Below are 17,243 nucleotides of genomic sequence, written 5' to 3' on the forward strand. Positions count from 1 at the left end.
ACGGCATCACCGCGACCCGGTGTCACCGGAGTCGCGGGGGCGAGAAGCGGGAGGCGGCGCTCGGAGCCCCGACACCGAGTGTGTCGCCCCCCCCCACGCCGGTGTCCCTCGGGCGCCGGGGTGTCCCCCCTTCCCCGCACGCCGTGGTCCCCCCGCATGCCGGGCTGCGGGACCGAGGGGGTTAAGGCGGCGGCGTGACGCGTCCCGGCCGGCCCCGCCCCACGGGCCGCCCCGCAGGAGCTGTCAGCGGCACGGGCCTCGGTAACGGCAACGGGGGGGAGCGGGCGGGTCCCCGGGATCCACCCGGGGTCGTCGCAGGGGGCGGGGACCGCTCCGCGGGGACTGGGACACCAGGGGAGGGCATCCCGCGCGTGGGGTGTCCCGGGGGGGGTGCACCCACGTGGCGCGGCCGCGGGGAAGGGCATCGGGCCGCCGCTGCCCCGGGGCATCAGTGCGGGTGCCCCCTCCCCGGGGGGGGCGCGGCCCCATCACCCCCCACCTCTCTGGGGGTGCAGCGGGGACCTGCCCCCCCCACCCCCCAGCCCTGGTTGCTTCCTCCTCCACGCGGGACAGTCCCCCCCACGCGGGAACCCCACGGTGGGGCCGCGTCCTTGGCCCGGCACAGCCCCATGTCCACGTCCCCATGTGCCCACGTCCCCACGTCTGCGTCCCCACCTCCCCACATCCGCGTCCCCACGTCCACGTCCCCACGTCCACGTCCACGTCCCCACCCCCGGGCTGTGGCCTCTGGCAGCCGGGTGGGATAATTTTAGCCGGGTCCCCACCCTGGGGCCAGAGCCGGGCAGGATGCGGCCCTGGGCGCTGCCCACACCCGGCAATTACGGGCAGGGCGCTTGGGGCCGGGGCCGTGGGGCCACGCCGGGAGCGGGGAGGTGGCCGGTGCCCCCCTGAGCGCCGCGTCCCCCAGCCCCGGCCATGGCGGGGGTGCTGCAGGCCCTGGTGGGCGCCTCGGAGAAGGCGGCGCACATCGCCCGGCTGTGCCGGCGGGAGGAGCCCCTCTTCCAGCTGCTGGTGGCCGAGAAGACGGGGGCCGACAGGAACAGGAGGTTCCTGCAGGACTTCAAGACGCTGGCGGACGTCCTCATCCAGGAGGTCATCAAGCACGACCTGGGGAAGCAGGTAGGGGACGGGGGGGTGCCCAGGGTGCCCCCGCATCCCTCTGCACCCTGGCTGAGCCACCCTGTCCCCGCCAGTTCCCCGAGCTGCAGGGCCACATCCACGGCGAGGAGTCCAACGAGTTCAGGAACGGGCAGGGTGAGTCCCGGGGGGAGCAGCGGAGCCGGGCCCCCCCACGCCGGGGGCCGTGGGGCTGTCGCTGAGACTCGGGTGCCGGCAGGGGAGACGGTGGCGGTGCGGGTCTGTGCCACACCGGGAGACACCGCGGCCCTGCTGCTCTCCGTGCTGGAGCCCGAGCGGGCGGCCGCCGAGCTGCTGGCGGACGCCGTGCACCGGGACGTGGCGCTGGGGGACGCGGAGCTGGCCGGTGTGGCGCTCAGCATCCCCCCCCAGGACCTGGCCATCTGGATAGACCCCATTGGTGAGGGGGTGCTGGGAGAGGGCGGGTTGGGACCCCCCCCCCACGCACACCACAGCTGAGCCCCGGCAAATTCGGCTGCACCCGCAGATTCCACCAACGAGTACATCGGCGGGCGCGAGGACGTGGCCCCCGTCGACGGCATCGCCCCGGCGGGGCTGTGCTCGGCGCTGGTGCTCGTCGGGGCCTACGACCGGCGCACGGGCTGCCCCGTGCTGGGCGTCATCAACGAGCCCTTCTTCCGCCGGGACCCCCTGACCCGCAGGTACCGGCACCGTGGGGAGCACCGGGGGGGCATGGCTGGACCCTGGCCCCCAGACGCCGGGGAGAGCCTGGGGACCTGGTGGCAGGGTCCGCGCTCAAGGTCCCCGTCCCCGCAGGTGGCAGGGGAGGTACCACTGGGGCGTCGCGTACGGGGACACGCGGCTGTGCTCTCTGAGCCCCCCGCCGCTGCGCCCCGCGCCCTGCGTGGTGCTGAGCCGGGCGGAGGGGGCGGCGGTGCGGGCGGCCCTGGGACCCCTCTGTGGCGACCGCCTGCGCTTCGCCGCCGGCGCCGGCTACAAGATGCTCTGCGTCATCCTGGGGCTGGCGGACGCCTACGTCCTCTCCGAGGGCAGCACCTTCGCCTGGGACGCCTGCGCCCCCCATGCCATCCTGCGGGCCCTGGGTGGGGGCGCGGTGGCCCTGGCGGGGGCCCTGCGGGCACGGCGGGCAGGCGACACGGGACCTCCCCCCGAGCTGGTCTACAACTGCCCGGCGGAGGGGGCGGCGGGGGCCGAGCGCTGGGCAAACCGGGGTGGCCTCGTGGCCTACGCGCACCCCCAGCACCTCGAGGCCGTGCTGGCCGCGCTGGCCACCCTGCCAGAGCTCTGAGCCCATGGCGGCCGGGACCCCGGGGTGCAGGGTAAGGGGTGGCAGGGACCCCAGGGTGAAGGGTATGGGGTGGCTGGGAACAGGGTGGCCGGGACCCCCGGGGTGCAGGACACAGGGTGGCAGGGACCAAGGGGCACAGGGTGTCTGGGACCCCAGGGTGCAAGGGTATGGAGTGGCCAGGACCCTGGGGTGCAGGCACAGGCTGGCTGGGACTTTGGGGTGCAGGGTGTGGGGTAGCTGGGACCCCGGGGTGCAGGGAATGGGGTGGCAGGGACCTTGGCGTGCAGGACATTGGGTGGCAGGGACCGGGGTCGGCAGGACCCCAAGGTGCAGGTTAGAGGGTGGCTGGGACCCCCGGGGTGCAGGGCACAGGGTGGCTGGGACCCTGGGGTGCAAGGGTATGGGGTGGCCAAGACCCCGGGGTGCAGGCATGGGCCGGCCAGGACTTTGGGGTGCCGGGCACGGGGTGGCTGGGACCCCGGGGTATAGGACACGGGGTGACAGGGACCAAGGGGCGCAGCAGGCCCAGGGGCGGGAGCTCGGCGTCCCGGGGCCCCCCCGGCGCGACCCCCTCATGTTCCCCCTCGCGGCTCCGGCACCATTAAAGCGACCCCCGCACCCGCGTGTCCGTGCTGCCCCGGGACGGGGAGGGGGGGCGCAGGGCGGGACCCACGCGGGGCGGGACCCACGCGGGGCGGTGGCGGGGGCCGGGGCGGTCCCGGGGCGGTCCCGGGGTTGCCTGTTGACTCGCCCCGGCCCCGTCACATGATCGCGGAGCGCACGGAGCGGGCGGCGGAGCAGCGGCGCCGGTGAGCGCCCGGGGCGGGGGAGCGGCGGCACCGGGAGCACCGGCAGCACCGGGCAGGGAGCGGCACCGGGGCAGCGGCACCGTGTACCGGGCGGGCAGCGGTCCCGGGACTGGGTGGGGAGCGCACCGGGAGCCGTCCCGGGACGCCGGGGCTCGGGCACCGGGAGTGGGGGGGGACCAGGACGCTGGGACTCGGGAGCGGCACCGGCACCGGGAGCGGGGCGGGGGCCGGGGCCGGGACAGCGGGGCGGGGGCCGGGGCCGGGGCCGGGGCTGGGCGCGGGCGCGGGGCCGGGGCCGGGGCCGGGGCCGGGGCTGAGGCGGCGGCTCCCGCAGGACGGGCCATGGCGGTCGAGGGCGGGATGAAATGTGTGAAGTTCCTGGTTTTCGTCTTCAACTTCATCTTCTGGGTGAGTGCGGGGCCGGGGGGGACCGGGGTGGGGCGGGGGGAGATCGGGGGAGGACCGGGGAGAACCGGGAGGGGACCGGGGGGGGGGGAAGGGGCCGGCAGAACCGGGCAGACGGGCCCTTCCCCACCGGGGACGAGCCCGCCCCAGCCCCCTGGCAGGCAGCAGCCCCCCCCCGTGTTGCCCCCCCCTCCTCCGTATTGCTCCCCCTCCGTGCTGCCCCCCCCACTGACGTCAGCTTCCCCCCCCACGTACGGCCCCTTTGACACCCCCTTCCCTCCCCCTGCAGGCCCCCAGTTGGGTGTCATGGGGACTCCGGGGTGGGGGGCCCTGCGGCCCGGGGGGGGCTGCAGCGGGTGCTGGGGGGCAGGGTGGTGAGGCTGCCCACTTGGGAGAAGCCTGGCACCGGGCAGCATTGCGGCCACACGCTGCCATCAGTAGGTTCTAGGGGTAACAGGGCTGGGCAGGGCAAGACTGGCACGGCCAAGGGAAGCCGAGCCCTGAGGTCAGGGTGGAGACCCCACGGGTGGCCAGGTCCCCTCAGGCCCCACGGCTCCTGGCTGCCCTGGCCGGGGTCCCCGTGTAGGGCAGGGCGCGGGTTTGGGGAAGTCGGGGTGAAGAAAGAGGCGCGAGGAGCCCAACGGCTGTAGCGGGGCGCGGGGGGGGGGACGGGGGGGCAGGCGCCTTCCTGGCCGTCATCCCACCCCCCCACGCAGGGAATGACTCGTCCCGGTCCCCACCCCAATCCTGCCGGGCTGAGTCACCCCTGGAGGGCCGGGGGGGAGGGTCAGGCCACCCGCCAGCGAGGGGGCACAAGACGGGGACACCGGTGCCAGCCCCCCCCGGCCCCCGCCGCCGCGAGTGTTTGTGCAGCGGGCGGCCGGGCCGCGCTCTGTTTACCCACGCCCAGCGAGCAAACAGGGCCAGCGGCACCCGGGGGGGGACCGGCCTGGGGGGGGCTCCCCACCGCCACAGGGAAACTGAGGCTGTGGGGAGGGTCCCGCCCGTGGAGGGGGGTGCAGGAGGCGGGCAGGACGGACCCACTCCTGCCCCAGCACCGGGAAGGGTGGTGGGTGTCCTGGCTCCCCCGGGAGCTGCCGGTGCCTGCCGGGACGGTGCGTGCCCCCCTGCCCCGGCACCCCCCAATCCGCCCGCGGCCCCCCCCGGGCGGGGGGCTGCTGCCGGGTCCCCCCTCCGAGGCCTCTCGCCGTGGCCGGAAGGCCGGACTTCCCGGCGTTCCTGCGGCCGCCAGCCCGGCCCCCCCTCGCCGCAGCGGGGCTGGGGAGTGTCCCGCCGTGGGGCAGGACCGGGGCCCCCTCCCACCGCCGGGCCCCCGTGGGGACATCGCTGGTGGGGCTGGGCTGGGCTGGGGGGCCAGGGAAGCCCCCCCCATCACCCCCAGGAAGGGGGTCCCCAATTTGGGGCCAAACCCCGGAGCTGCTCGAACGCCCAGGAAGGGGACGATGCTCAGCTGTGGGTGACCCCCCACCCTGTTGGCTCTGGTAGGGGAGGGGTCCCGGCCCCGTGGGGAGGTGGCAGCACCCCAATTCCCTCTGCCCCCCCAGGTGTGCGGCGTGGCCCTCATCGCCATCGGCATCTACGCCCAGGTGGCCCTCGATAAAGCGCTGGCCGTCAGCAGCGGCTCCGCCGCCAGCACCCCCGTCGCCATCCTGGTGCTGGGCATCATCATCTTCTTCATCTCCTTCTTCGGCTGCTGCGGCGCCTGGAAGGAGAGTTACTGCATGGTCACCACGGTGAGCACCCTGACCCCCCCACCACCTTAAACCTCCCCCCCCCACCTTAACCCCCCACCCTGACCCCCACCCTGTCCCCCCGCAGTTCGCTGTCCTGCTCAGCATCATCTTCCTGGTGGAGGTCGCCGCCGCCATCGCTGGATATGTCTTCAAGGACAAGGTGGGGACACGTGGGGAGGGGGCGTGGACCCGCCCGGGTGCTGCAGACCCCCCCCCCCGGCCCTCCCTGACCCCCCCTGGCCCCCCAGGTCCGCTCGGTGCTGGAGGATGGGCTGTGGGACGCCATGCACAAGTACGGGGAGGACGCGCCCTTGACGGAGGCGGTGGACGAGCTCCAGAGGGATGTGAGTAACGGGGTGGCCCCGGGGGGGGGGTGGGCATCGGGGGCTCAGCCCCACTGACCCCCTGGGGTTCCCCCCCCCCCCCCCGGCAGTTCGCTTGCTGCGGAGCCAACAACTACACAGACTGGGCCACCATCGAGCGGTTCAAGGTCAACAACACGGTGCCCCGGTCCTGCTGCCGCGTCAACACCACCTCCTGCAACGTCCGCCCCAGCCCCGCCACCGTCTACGAGAAGGTGAGACCCCCCCCCCCACTCCCCCAGCTCAGCCCCGGGGGTCCGGCCGCCCCCTGAGCCCCGCTGCTCCCCCAGGGCTGCCTCCAGAGCATCGAAGCCTGGATGAAGAAGAACATCCTCACCGTGGCCGCCGTCGCCCTGGGCATCGCCTTCTTCGAGGTAGGACGTGGGGCTGAGCCCCCCCCGTGTGGGGCTGAGCCCCCCCCGTGTGAGGGGCCGTGCAGGGTGGGGATCACCCCCCTCCCCTCTCCCTTTCCAGATCCTGGGCATCGTCTTCGCTTGCTGCTTGATGAAGGGCATCCGCAGCGGCTACGAGGTCATGTAGCCCCCGGAGGGCGCGGCGGCCCCCCCGGCTCTCGCTGCCCCCCACCCGGGGGGCTCTGGGGGCTGCGGGGGCTGCTCCCGCTCGCTTGCCCTCCGCAAGCTCCTGCGGGGCAGGGCCCCACGTGCCAAACCCCCCCCGGGGGGTCGCTGCCGTTGGACCCCTCCCCGCGTGCCGGCGGGGGCCGGGGGGGCCGGGGGAACGTCCCCGGGTTTGGAAATAAAAAGAAAAGCTTCCGTAGAGCCGCGTGTCCCCCTGCGCCCGCCGGGCTGGCGGTGGGACGGGGTCCCTCATGGGTGGGGGGGTCCCCCCGTGGTCCATGGACCCTGTGGGTGCTGTAGGGCCGGGGGAGCCCCCGGGCACTGCCCTGTCCTATGACTGGAACCTCCCCACCAGGAAGGGACTGGTCCCACTGGGAACAATGGGAGCGGGGGGGGCCGGCACGTGTGGCCTTGGTGTGAGCAGCCCCGTCCCGCCCCGGTGCTGGGGGGCAGCCGGGGGGGCCGGCTTGGCTCGGGGCCGCGTCAACAGGACGCCGGGCTGTGCCGGGGCTGGCGGAAGGGCAGCGACAGTGGCAGCGTCCCTGCGGGTCCCCCCCGAGGGCCATGGCCCTGGAAGCCGCCCCCCCATGGCAGCGGGGCTGGGGTCTCCCTGTGCCACGGCAATGCCACCAGTGGTCCCCAAGCCACGCGGGGACCCCGTCCAGCCCCGGGGCTGCCGCAGGGACGAGCACCGCAGGCCGGCGGTTTGCACAGCACCCGGGATGGGCGGTTTATTTGCAGCCCTGGGGGGGGTCTCACAGCCCTGGGAGGGGGCTGGTGGCTGCAAGGAGGGGACTAGCGGACGCGGTGGGCCGGCTTGGGCAGGATGGTGGCCAGGGCGAAGTCGACGAGGCAGGCGGGCAGGTAGGAGGCGGGCAGCCAGAGCAGCTTGGCGTCCCAGCCGGCGCTGTAGCGGGTGCGCGGGTGCCGGGCGCCCAGCGCATGCTCCATGCAGCGGGTCACCTTGCTGAGGTCCGCGTCGCAGACGACGTTCATGATGAGCCGCTGCACCTTGAGGTCTGGGGGATGCAGGCAGGGGAAGGGGGGGGGTCAGCCCGCGGCCGGGGGAAACTGAGGCAGCAGGCATCCCCCCCCGCCCCACTCACACTTGTGGAAGAAATCCTCGCCGTAGCTGAGCCGCGTCTCGGGCGCCAGGCGGTCCCAGAGCTGGCGCAGGGACGCCTCGATGCTCTCCAGGTTGGTCACCGCCGTCTTGAAGAAGCCGGGCTCCACGATGCTGACCTTCACCCCGAAGTGGTACATGTCGCGCCTGCGGGATGCACGGCCGTCAGGGCGCGGGGCGGGGGCCGCGGGGCGGGCGGGGGGCCGGCACCCACCGCAGGCTGTCGGAGAAGGCCTCGATGCAGTACTTGGAGATGCAGTAGCCGCCGCCGTTGGCGGAGAGGCGGCCCAGCACGCTGGAGGTGTTGACCACCCGGCCCCGCGCCCGCTTCAGCAGGGGCAGGAGCTGGAGCGTCACCTCGATGGCCCCGAAGGCGTTGACGGCCATGACCTGCCGGTAGTCCTCCATCCCCATCCACTCCGTGGGGCCGATGGGGTTGGCCACCCCCGCGTTGTTCACCAGCCCGAAGAGACCTGGGGGGGGCGCGTGAGGTCGGGGATGGCCGCGGTCCCCTCCTCTGTGTCCCTGCCCCGTGGCACCCCCCCTGGGACCCCCATCCCGTCCCTCGTGTGCCCTGGTGGGACCCTCCCCTCCATCCTGCCCTACAGCACCTTGCAGGGACCCCCCCACCCTATAGCCCCTCTCCAGAGCCCCCTCATCCTTCGCCTCGGGATGCTGGTGGCCCCCCCCTCGTCAGGGACCCCTGATCCTGCCCCACAGCACCTCCCCAGGGACCCCCTGTCCTGCCCGATGCCACCTCTGTGGAGGTCCCCGTCCTGCCCTGGAGCAGCCCTTGGTGGGAGCCAACTATAGCGTCTCTCCTGAGACCACCCATCCTGTCCCACCCCCCAGCACCTCCCCGGGTCCCATCCTGGCCCCGAGCACCTCCCTGGGACCCCATGTCCCCCCCCAGCACCTTCCCAGGTCCCATCCTGTCCCCCAGCACCTCCCCTGGGACCCCATGTCCCCCCCCAGCACCTTCCCAGGTCCCATCCTGTCCCCCAGCACCTCCCCTGGGACCCCATGTCCCCCCCCAGCACCTCCCTGGGTCCCATCCTGTCCCCCAGCACCTCCCTGGGTCCCATCCTGTCCCCCAGCACCTCCCCTGGGACCCCATGTCCCCCCCAGCACCTCCCCAGGTCTCATCCTGTCCCCCAGCACCTCCCCTGGGACCCCATGTCCCCCCCCAGCACCTCCACAGGTCCCATCCTGCCCCCCAGCACCTCCCCTAGGACCCCATGGCCCCCCCCAGCACCTCCCTGGGTCCCATCCTGTCCCCCAGCACCTCCCTGGGTCCCATCCTGTCCCCCAGCACCTCCCCTGGGACCCCGTGTCCCCCCCAGCACCTCCCCAGGTCCCATCCTGTCCCCCAGCACCTCCCCTGGGACCCCGTGTCCCCCCCAGCACCTCCCCAGGTCCCATCCTGTCCCCCAGCACCTCCCCAGGTCCCATCCTGTCCCCCAGCACCTCCCCTGGGACCCCGTGTCCCCCCCAGCACCTCCCCAGGTCCCATCCTGCCCCCCTCACCTTTCTCGCCCACCTCTGCCCGCACCCACTCGACGGCCCGGCGGATGCTGTCGGAGCGGGTGACATCGAGCAGGGTGGTGCGGAGGTGGCCGGAGCAGCTCCGCTGGAGGCCATCAGCCCCCTTCTGGGTCAGGCAGGCGGCCAGCACCCGGTAGCCCCGGCGGGCCAGCCGCCGCGCCAGCAGGTTGCCAAAGCCGCTGTCGCAGCCGGTGATGAAGACGTGCTTGTCCTTGACGGAGGGCAGGGTCCGGCGGTCCCGCACCAGCCAGCCCAGCGCCCAGGCCAGCGCCGCCAGCAAGAGGTACAGCCACATGGCGGGGGCCTGCGGGGGCGGTGGGAGGGGAACCCGGGCGTCCTGGGCCGTGCCACCCCCCCGCCGGGCCAACCCCGGCACCCCAAGTTGAACCCAGGCTCCTTGCTCGCCGGGTAAAGCCACGCACCCCTCCCCGTGCAGGGGACCCCCGATCCCTTGCCCTGCCCCACACCACGGGGGTCAGACCCCCCCAGGTGCAGGGGGAAAAGGGGGGGGCTGAGGATTGACCCCAGCTTGCAGCAGGTCCCACATGGGTCTCGGTCCCTGCCCGGGTGCCGTGGGGCACCCGGGGACCCTGGGCGGTGGTCCGTCCTCCCTGGGTGGGGGTGAGCACCCCACGTCACCCTCCCAGCATGGGGGCGAGCACCCCATGTCCCCCACCCACGCCCGGACGAGTTTCTGACCGACCAACCTCCCGCTGGGCCAGGGCATCCGCACGGCATGCCGGGGATTAGCCGGGCACAGCGCGTCAGCGCCTGGCCGGGACCCAGGGCCCGTGGGGCGGCACCGGGGCCGGGGGGGTCCCAGCTGCTCCCCCCGGCTTAACCCTGTCCCCCTCCTGCCCTCCCAGGGCAGGGGACAACCCCGGGCACCCTCTGCTCCTGACCTGCACGGGGAGGTGACCATCACCGCTGCCTCTGGGACCCCCCAACCCACCTGCCCCCACATGCCCCCCCCCCTCCCCGATAAGGAAGCCCTGTGGGGGGCTGCGTCCCCCTCCAGGAGCCCCATTCGGGGGTCTTTGGGGGTGTCAGGCTCCTCCTGTTGCCCCCAGCAGTGGGTGCTGGCCGGGGTTTTCGAACCCACTTGGGGCTGGGCTGGGGGGTCCCGGCTGACCCCCAGATGGCAGCCCCCACCCCTTCCCTGCCCTCGGGGGCTGTGGGGGGACCCCCCACATCTGTCCTGGGTCCCCACAGCCGGGTGAGGGCAGGGGACGGGCAGCAGCCCCCTGCCCAGCCTGGACGGCGTGGGGTCTCGGCGTGCGTGAGACCCGACAGACTCGTCTCACCGCGCCCTGCGGCCATGGGGCAGCCCCACGGCGGGGGCTGCTGCGGCCCCGGCTCGCCTGGCCCCCCTGGCCCGGGTCGGGGTGCGGAGGGGAGCCCCCCACCGAGCCCCCACCTACCTTCGGTGGGGCAGAGGGCTCCGGGCGCTGCTCCGGCTGCGGCAGCAGAGGCCGTCTGAGCCGGGGGGGCCGCGGCCGCTCCTCCCCCTGCGCCGGGGCAGAGCCCGCAGCCAAAGTTCACTGCGGGCTGAGCCCCCCCGATCCCCCCCCGCCTCTGGGTGCAGCTCCAGGGGGGACTTGGGTGCATGCGTGCGGGTGCTGGGGCACCCCTCGTCTTGTTGGGGGACCCTCACCATGGAGGAGCCCCTGACCAGAGCCGGCAGGGAGGGCACCCCCCCAAGGGCACGCAGAACCCCCCAGGTCCCCTTCCCAGCCCTGGGAGGGGGCATCGCCCGGCGCTGGGGGGCCGAGCTCCCCCCCGGGGGGATTAGAGCCCTCCTGGCCCAGAAGGGGCCCTTTGTCTGGGAGAAAAAGGGGCCTCAGAGCCCGAGTTAAGCGGTAAAGAGGATGAGGGGGCTTAGGAGGGGGCAGCCGAGGGCTGTGCCAGGGCCCCGGCACGCGCCTGGCCCGGCCTCCGCACACCACCTGTGCCACCACGCTTTATTCTGCCCGCGCCCCGGTACGGAGGGGTCCCCGCGGCGGCCGGGAGCCGCTGCGGCATCAGGGCTGGGCCCGCGTTATCTGCCAGGACCAGCCGCGGTGGCGGGGGGGCTCGGGGGGGTCCCCGGCAGCGACTCAGGAGCAGGAGGGCTGGAGCTGCCCCTTGTAGACGTACTCCAGGGCGGTGGCGATGGTCCGCATGTCCATCTCGATGCTGCGGGCCCAGTTCTCCACGTCACCGATCTCCTGCCGGGAGAGGGGGGGCTGTCAGGGAGCTGCCAGCGGGATTTGGGGTCCCCACCCTGCCTCCCTCCCTGGCAACCGCAGCCCTGCGGGGGCTCGCGGCTGGCTGGGACCCCACGGGCGCTGCCCGCCGTGGTGCTGCCAGACTGCTCCGGCGTCGAGCCGCGGGGCTGGGGAACGCAGCCCACCCACCCTCCGGCACCGGGCAGGCTGCACCGCGCCGGCGGTGGGCTCCCGGCGCAGGACCCCCGTCCCTCGGCCAGCACCGGTGACACGGAGGGGGGGGGTCCATGGGGCTGCTTCTCCGCGTGTCCCAGAGGGAAATCCCCCCGCTGTGCCAAGCCAGGGGTGGGGGGGGCGACCCCCGTGCCTGGGGCGGGGGGGACGGGACCCCCACCTTGAGGGCCTGGTTGAAGTTCTCCACCATGGTGATCCACTGCCCCGTCTGCTTGGCGAACTGGGCCGCCTGCACCTGCAGCGTCTTCACCTCGTGGTCCAGCTTCCGCTGGTTGACGTAGGCCTGCGCCACCCTGCGGGGGGGGGACACGGGGGGGGACACGGGGGGGACACAGGGGGTGGGGTCCTGCCCCCCTGGTGGGGGTCCCCGGGGAGGGGGGGAAGCCGAAGCACTGGGGAGCCATTAGTGGGGCCTGGGGGGGGGGCTGGGAGGGGACGCCTGGGGGTCCCCGGGGGGTTGGGGCAGGGGGAGGCAGGGAGTTGAGGGGGTCCCTGGGCAGGGGGTTTGGGGGGGGGGGTTCCCTGGCTTGGGGGGGAGAGGGCTTGGGGGGTCCCTGGCTGGGGGGTTAGGGGTGCAGGGGTCCCTGGCTAGGAGTTTTGGGGGGGAAGGGGCACCAGGGTTGGGGGGGTCCCTGGCTGGGGTTTCCAGGGCTAAAAGGGGCTGGGGGGGGGCCAGGGGGTCCCCAGCTGGGGGTGTCGGGGGGAAAGGACTGGGGGTTTGGGGGTCCCTGGCCAGGGCATCCAAGGAGGAAGGGGCTGGGAGGTTGGGGGGGTCCCTGGCCGGGGGCGTTGGGGGGGAAGGGATCCCTGGCTGGGGCTTTGGGGGCAAGAGGCCAGTGGGCCGGGGGTCCCCAGCTTGGGGGGGTTGCGGGGCCGGGGGTCCCGTCCGGGGGCTGGGGGGGTCCCGGCCTCACCCCACGTTGAGGTGATCGACCAGGGCCTCGGTCAGGCGGGTGGCGGCGGCGATGGCCTCCCTGCGCCGCCGCTCTGCAGGGACGCGGCCGTGAGGGGCGGCGGGACCCGAACCCGCCCCGCTCCCCGCACGCACGGGCCGTGACACCAGCGGGGAGCCGCGTGACGTCAGTGTGCGGGGCGGTGACATCACGCGCCCCCCGGCCGGGCCCCCCCGCCCCTCACGGCCACGGTTGTGTCGTCCTCCCCCACCCCCGCTTTGACGGACAGCCCCGCCGGCCAATGGGGTGCGAGCCCGCGCGGCCCCCGCGGTGAGCGGCAGCTCCCTCCGCCAATCGGGCCGCCCCCGGGGCGCGGGGCGGCGCCGGTCGCTATGGGGACGGGGGCGGGCTCACCCTGCAGCTCCCGCCGCTCGCTCTGCCGCGCCTGGTGCTCCTTCAGCAGCCGGGACAGCATGGCGGCGCCGGGACGGCACCGGCACGGCCCGCGTCACCTGACCGCCACGTGACCGCCGCGTGACCGCCCCGCCCCGCCGCCCCGCCTCCTGGGGCCTGCGGGGCCTATAGGGGCCATAGGGGCCGGGCTGGCGGCCCCGGGGGGCCGTAGGGTCCCGCTGGGGGCTGTAGGGGCCCGGCTGGCAGCCCTGAGGGGCTCCAGGGGCCTGGGCAGGGGCTTGTAGGGGCCTAGATGGGGGATACAGGGCCCCAGGGGGTCTATAGGGGGCTGGGTGAGGGCTATAGGAGCACAGCTGACAGCCCGAGGGGGCTGCAGGGGGGTTTCAGGGGCTCTAGGTGCCTGAGGGGGCTTCTGGGGCCTGGCTGATGGCATGAGGGGGCTATAGGGGTCTATAGGGTCTATAAGGGTCTGGGTGGAGGCATGTCAGGGCTATAGGGAGCTGTGTGAGGGAGTGGGAAGCTGAGGGGGCTATAGGAGCCTGGCTGGGGGCCTGTGGGGGCTATAGGAGCCTGGCTGGGGGTCTTCAGGGGCTATAGGAGCCTGGCTGGGGGCCTGTGGGGGCTATAGGAGCCTGGCTGGGGGTCTACGGGGGCTATAGGAGCCTGGCTGGGGGTCTTCAGGGGCTATAGGAGCCTGGCTGGGGGCCTGTGGGGGCTATAGGAGCCTGGCTGGGGGCCTGTGGGGGCTATAGGAGCCTAGCTGGGGGCCTGTGGGGGCTATAGGAGCCTGGCTGGGGATCTGTGGGGGCTCTGAGAGCCTGGCTGAGGTGTGGACACCTGTGGGTACTATAGGGGCCCGTCTGGGGGCGCGGGGTGCTGTAGGGGTTTGTGCTGGGGGACATATGGGTGCTATAGGGGCCTGGGTCCTGTGGCTCTGTGGCACGATGGATACGTGGCTGCCTCGTGCACTGACCGGGATGTCGGGCTCCCCTTGCTCTGCTGGTTCCAGCTGTGCTGGCTGCTGGTCCCAGTACCAGCCGTGTGGCTGGGGGGGGCCTGGGCTGTGCCCTGCGAGTGACCGACAGCCCGGGCACGGCTCGGCTGCGGCGTGAGGTGTTGGGGTCCCCACCCCGTCTTCGGGGTGCTGGGGGACGGGTGGGCCGTCTCTCCTTCTCCCCGTGATCTGTGATGAGCGGGGCAGTGCTCTGCTCCCCGCTGGCGAGGGAGAGGCCGGGGATGCCTGAAGGAGCTGAGCACGACTCTGTTAAACCCACTTCTGCTTCCCAGGTGGACCAGCCTGTGCTGCCTGGGAACTCCTGAGCTCTCGCCTCCTTCCCGGCTGCGGTGGGACCAAGGCTGGGGCTAAATCTCAAATAATCCGGAATCGTCCTTGTCAGGGTATCCCAATGTCAGGTACGGCCGCCTGGGCTGTTCGTGCGCCAGGACGTAATGGATGGGGCTGGCAGCGAGAGAAGTGAGCTGGCGGGGGTGGGGGAGAGCCGGCCGGGCTCCCGGGATGCGGCTGCTGCCAGCAAAGTGCACTCTGAAAATTAAATTGGCCTGCAGAGTGCCGGAAGGGTGAGCTGGCAGAAATGCCGGGATGCGTCTGATCTCACCGGGCTTAATCAGCCCGAGACCTGGGATGAGGCCGGTGCGTTGGCTGGGTGCCGGCTGGCCGCAGCCGAGCGGAGTCAGGAGGAGGAGGAAGATCTCGTCATCCCCTCGGGTTGGGCAGGGACAGGGAGTATCGGGAAGGCGAAAAGAAAAGGCTGGGATTGCGAGGAGGGGGCTGTGGTTGTGTGGGTCGGGGCTGGCAAGGGGTAGGCAGGGCTCGGGGCGCTCTGGCAGGCTCGGGGTGCAGGCAGCACAAAGTTCGGCCTCGTCGCAGCCGCGGCGTTGACCGTTTCTTCTCAAACTCCCTTCAGGGCAGTCCTGGCAGGGGCTGCCGGCTCACGGCTCCGTCAGGAGCGGGATGTGCGTCTGCATCCTGGCTGGATTCTCCCCAAGGATTCCGCTCCTTGTTCCTTCGCTGTCCCCTTGCCTTCGTGCTCTGAGCTGGTGACCTGGAGGAACTCTGGCTGCAGCTACAGGAACTCGAGCATAAAATGTGGCCAAAGATAAACCAGTGAATGGGTAAAAATAACCCCAGCTTACTCCCCACACGCCTGTCCGATGCTGGCCCGCTCCAGTTACACAAACAAGTTCTTGCCTGCAGGAACCCCTGCAGCCTTGGGAAGGGCAGAGGAATTTATTTCGCTGTTTCCATCGTTAGCTGACGAGCGTGCCGGGCTAACGGGGGTGCTGTCGGGCAGAGCGTGCTCGGGGTCTGTGTGCGGTGGGGCCGCCCCGCTCCTCCCTGCGCCCGGGCTTGGTGTGTGTCGGGGTCAGCTGCTCCCGGCGAAAGGTTTGGGTGTATCGGAGGGGTTTGGTGTTTGCAGGGTAACTGCCGGTGGCTCTCCCGCCCGCGGGAGCCCCAGGACGAGGCACCGCTCCCAGAACCGCGCCGACGCGGTTCCTGCCCTGCCTTCCACAGGAATGAAGATCACTGCCCGGTTGGAAACCTTTGCCGGTGACGGCTGACCCTCCTGCGGGCGCCTGCGGGAGCTCACACCTCTCCCAGGCGCTGGCTCCGGCTCTCGGCACGTGCCGGGGACGTGCCTCGGCTTCCCTTGCCGACGCTGCCTGGAACAGCAGCGAAACGCGCTCGCGTCTGCCCCGAGAGGCACGGCCGGCCCGGGCTCCGCCGCCTGCCTCGTCCTCCCTCCTCTCCGGCCGACGGAGGATGCTCCGCGGGGGGAGCCGGGGTTCGATTCAGCCCTTCACCGAGGTCATGGTGCTGGCGAGGAGGTTTGGCCGCGCCGGGGGAGCCCTCGGGAGCGTTTCCCTCCCTCCATCCGTGCGGAAGCGAGTGGTGGGTCCCATCCTCGCCCTGCCCGAGCTCCGCTCCCGGCCCTCGCCGCTCCCCGACTCCGGCGGTTTCTCTGCCCAGGGAAGCGCTTCCCCGCTCTCCCACTCTCCTGCTTTTAGCTCCTGCTCCCGCAAAAGCCTTGGCGAGGCTCCTGGAGCGGATCCTGCCCTGGCTGTGGGAGCGGGCTGGGGGGCTCAGCCCTGCGCTCCCCCCATCTCGGCCGCGCGATGCAGTGGGGTGAGGCTGCGGCTCCTGGGAGCTCGGGGTTCAAATCCCAGCCAGGGCTCGGAGCAAAGGGAATCCTCCCAACAAGGAGTTCTCTTCTGACACGCGAGTTGCTGCCTGACACCCCCCCGCCCACCCCCCAGCCATGAAAACCCTCGTGCTTCGTGCCCGAGCCACCGGGAATGGCGTCCTGCCGTGAGCCGGGCCGGGGGGAGCGCTCCCCCGGCAAACCCTGCCTCGCTTGGAAGTTGGCCCTTGCACCCAAAATAAAATTCTCTGGAGATGGCGCGGCGGGGATGACAAAGCCCGCCCTGACGCCGGCAGCGCCCGGGCTCCCGCTCTCGCTCCCCTGCTCATCCACAGCGCCCGCCCGTGCCGTGCCGTGCCGTGCCGTGCCGAGCCGTGCCGTGCCGAGCCGGCGCTGCTGAAACCCAATCGCCAGCAGCTGGTGCCGGGGTGGGACGAGGCCGTGAGGCCCCGGGAGCCCCGAGGTGGGAAGCGTCCTGTTGTCCGTTCGCGAGGCCGTTTTGGGGTTGGAAATCCCCGACCCGCTGGGCTCCGGGGGGCCAGGCCTAATCCGGAGCAGCTGGCTTCTGCGGCACGTTACCGGGCTGGCTGGGGAGCGGGGGGAGGTCCCGGCGGGGGCCCCGCCGTGGGGTCCCTCCTGGCCATGCACGGTGCTGAGCACGCGCGGCGCGGGGTGCAGGGCTGGCTCCCCCGTGGCCGGGGGTGGCTGCTCAGGTTTGGGTCTGTTTGAGGGAAAACAAAGCGGATTTGGGGGCTTGGTTGGGAGGAGGGAGGCTGGCAGTGCGGTGCCGCCGAGGCGGTTGCTTTGGAAGCCGGGAGGAGAGCCGGGCGGCAGAGAGTCGGGATCCCGGCTCCTCTCCCCCTGCTCGGGGGCACCCTGAAGCCTTGATCAGAGTTTTTGGGGGTCCCCTCTGTGCCGAGGGAGCCCAAATCACGTTTTTATCTAGATCGACCGCTCATCTCGCTTCCCGGCCGCGACCACCTTCCTTCCTGTTTATACCCAGCCCGGTGCTCGCGTGGTGCCATCCTCGTCCGTCGGGCAGCGCAGGAGAGCTGGTGGGGAGCCCCGGGGTGGGCGATGGGGCGCGGGGGGGCGGCGGGAGGCTGAGCAGCCCCCAGGGACCGGGTCTGTTCCCGTCCTCCGCTCCCAGGCAGGGATCGGCCCTTTCCCACGTCAGGAGCACGACAGCGGGGACTTCGGGAAGGGATTTGGGCTGCAAAAGAGGAAAGAAGGGGCGAGCGTGGGGAGGGCTGGACGGCAGCCAGGCGGGGGGCGAGCTGGGGGGGCACGGACCCTCTTGGTCCTGCCCTCATCCCCCCCAAATGCAGGG

General features: G+C 72.7%; 4 protein-coding genes and 1 long non-coding RNA gene across 8 annotated transcripts; 3 read left to right on the plus strand and 2 right to left on the minus strand.

Moving 5' to 3' along the window:
* The first annotated feature begins 36 nt into the window (after window positions 1-36).
* Window positions 37-3,046, plus strand: INPP1 (inositol polyphosphate-1-phosphatase). 2 transcript variants are annotated; one of them, XM_075133723.1, is made up of 6 exons: window positions 41-261; window positions 929-1,140; window positions 1,215-1,275; window positions 1,358-1,558; window positions 1,646-1,820; window positions 1,936-3,046. In XM_075133723.1, the coding sequence occupies exons 2-6, from the start codon at window positions 937-939 to the stop codon at window positions 2,426-2,428; spliced, it is 1,134 nt and encodes a 377-aa protein (XP_074989824.1). In that variant the 5' UTR covers window positions 41-261; window positions 929-936; the 3' UTR covers window positions 2,429-3,046. The 2 variants fall into 2 exon arrangements, with proteins under 2 accessions (XP_074989825.1, XP_074989824.1); XM_075133724.1 differs by lacking the exon at window positions 1,358-1,558 and having other exon boundaries at window positions 37-261.
* Window positions 3,047-3,135: 89 nt separating this feature from the next.
* Window positions 3,136-6,537, plus strand: CD63 (CD63 molecule). Of its 2 annotated transcripts, none has more exons than XM_075133746.1 (8): window positions 3,136-3,237; window positions 3,572-3,645; window positions 5,208-5,396; window positions 5,482-5,556; window positions 5,645-5,740; window positions 5,830-5,973; window positions 6,049-6,132; window positions 6,233-6,537. In XM_075133746.1, the coding sequence occupies exons 2-8, from the start codon at window positions 3,580-3,582 to the stop codon at window positions 6,296-6,298; spliced, it is 720 nt and encodes a 239-aa protein (XP_074989847.1). In that variant the 5' UTR covers window positions 3,136-3,237; window positions 3,572-3,579; the 3' UTR covers window positions 6,299-6,537. The 2 variants fall into 2 exon arrangements, with proteins under 2 accessions (XP_074989847.1, XP_074989849.1); XM_075133748.1 differs by lacking the exon at window positions 3,136-3,237 and adding an exon at window positions 3,255-3,318 and having other exon boundaries at window positions 3,556-3,645.
* Window positions 6,538-6,831: 294 nt separating this feature from the next.
* On the minus strand, window positions 6,832-10,643 carry RDH5 (retinol dehydrogenase 5). The gene is made up of 4 exons (XM_075133725.1): window positions 8,987-10,643; window positions 7,674-7,932; window positions 7,443-7,606; window positions 6,832-7,355 (listed from the first exon to the last, which is right to left on the minus strand). Exons 1-4 carry the CDS (start codon window positions 9,297-9,299, stop codon window positions 7,132-7,134), a joined length of 960 nt encoding a protein of 319 aa, XP_074989826.1. The 5' UTR covers window positions 9,300-10,643; the 3' UTR covers window positions 6,832-7,131.
* A 213-nt stretch (window positions 10,644-10,856) lies between these two features.
* On the minus strand, window positions 10,857-12,879 carry BLOC1S1 (biogenesis of lysosomal organelles complex 1 subunit 1). Its single transcript, XM_075133751.1, has 4 exons — window positions 12,753-12,879; window positions 12,360-12,432; window positions 11,606-11,738; window positions 10,857-11,211 (listed from the first exon to the last, which is right to left on the minus strand). The coding sequence occupies exons 1-4, from the start codon at window positions 12,811-12,813 to the stop codon at window positions 11,101-11,103; spliced, it is 378 nt and encodes a 125-aa protein (XP_074989852.1). The 5' UTR covers window positions 12,814-12,879; the 3' UTR covers window positions 10,857-11,100.
* Window positions 12,880-13,428: 549 nt separating this feature from the next.
* LOC142073690 (uncharacterized) lies at window positions 13,429-16,786 on the plus strand. Of its 2 annotated transcripts, XR_012670448.1 has the most exons (3): window positions 13,490-14,165; window positions 14,678-14,885; window positions 15,286-16,786. It is a non-coding gene; the product is annotated as an uncharacterized LOC142073690 (long non-coding RNA). The 2 variants fall into 2 exon arrangements; XR_012670447.1 differs by lacking the exon at window positions 15,286-16,786 and having other exon boundaries at window positions 13,429-14,165; window positions 14,678-14,874.
* The last annotated feature ends 457 nt before the right edge of the window (window positions 16,787-17,243 follow it).

Source organism: Calonectris borealis, chromosome 30 (genome assembly GCF_964195595.1).
Source record: "Calonectris borealis chromosome 30, bCalBor7.hap1.2, whole genome shotgun sequence".
Taxonomy (NCBI): Eukaryota; Metazoa; Chordata; class Aves; order Procellariiformes; family Procellariidae; genus Calonectris; species Calonectris borealis.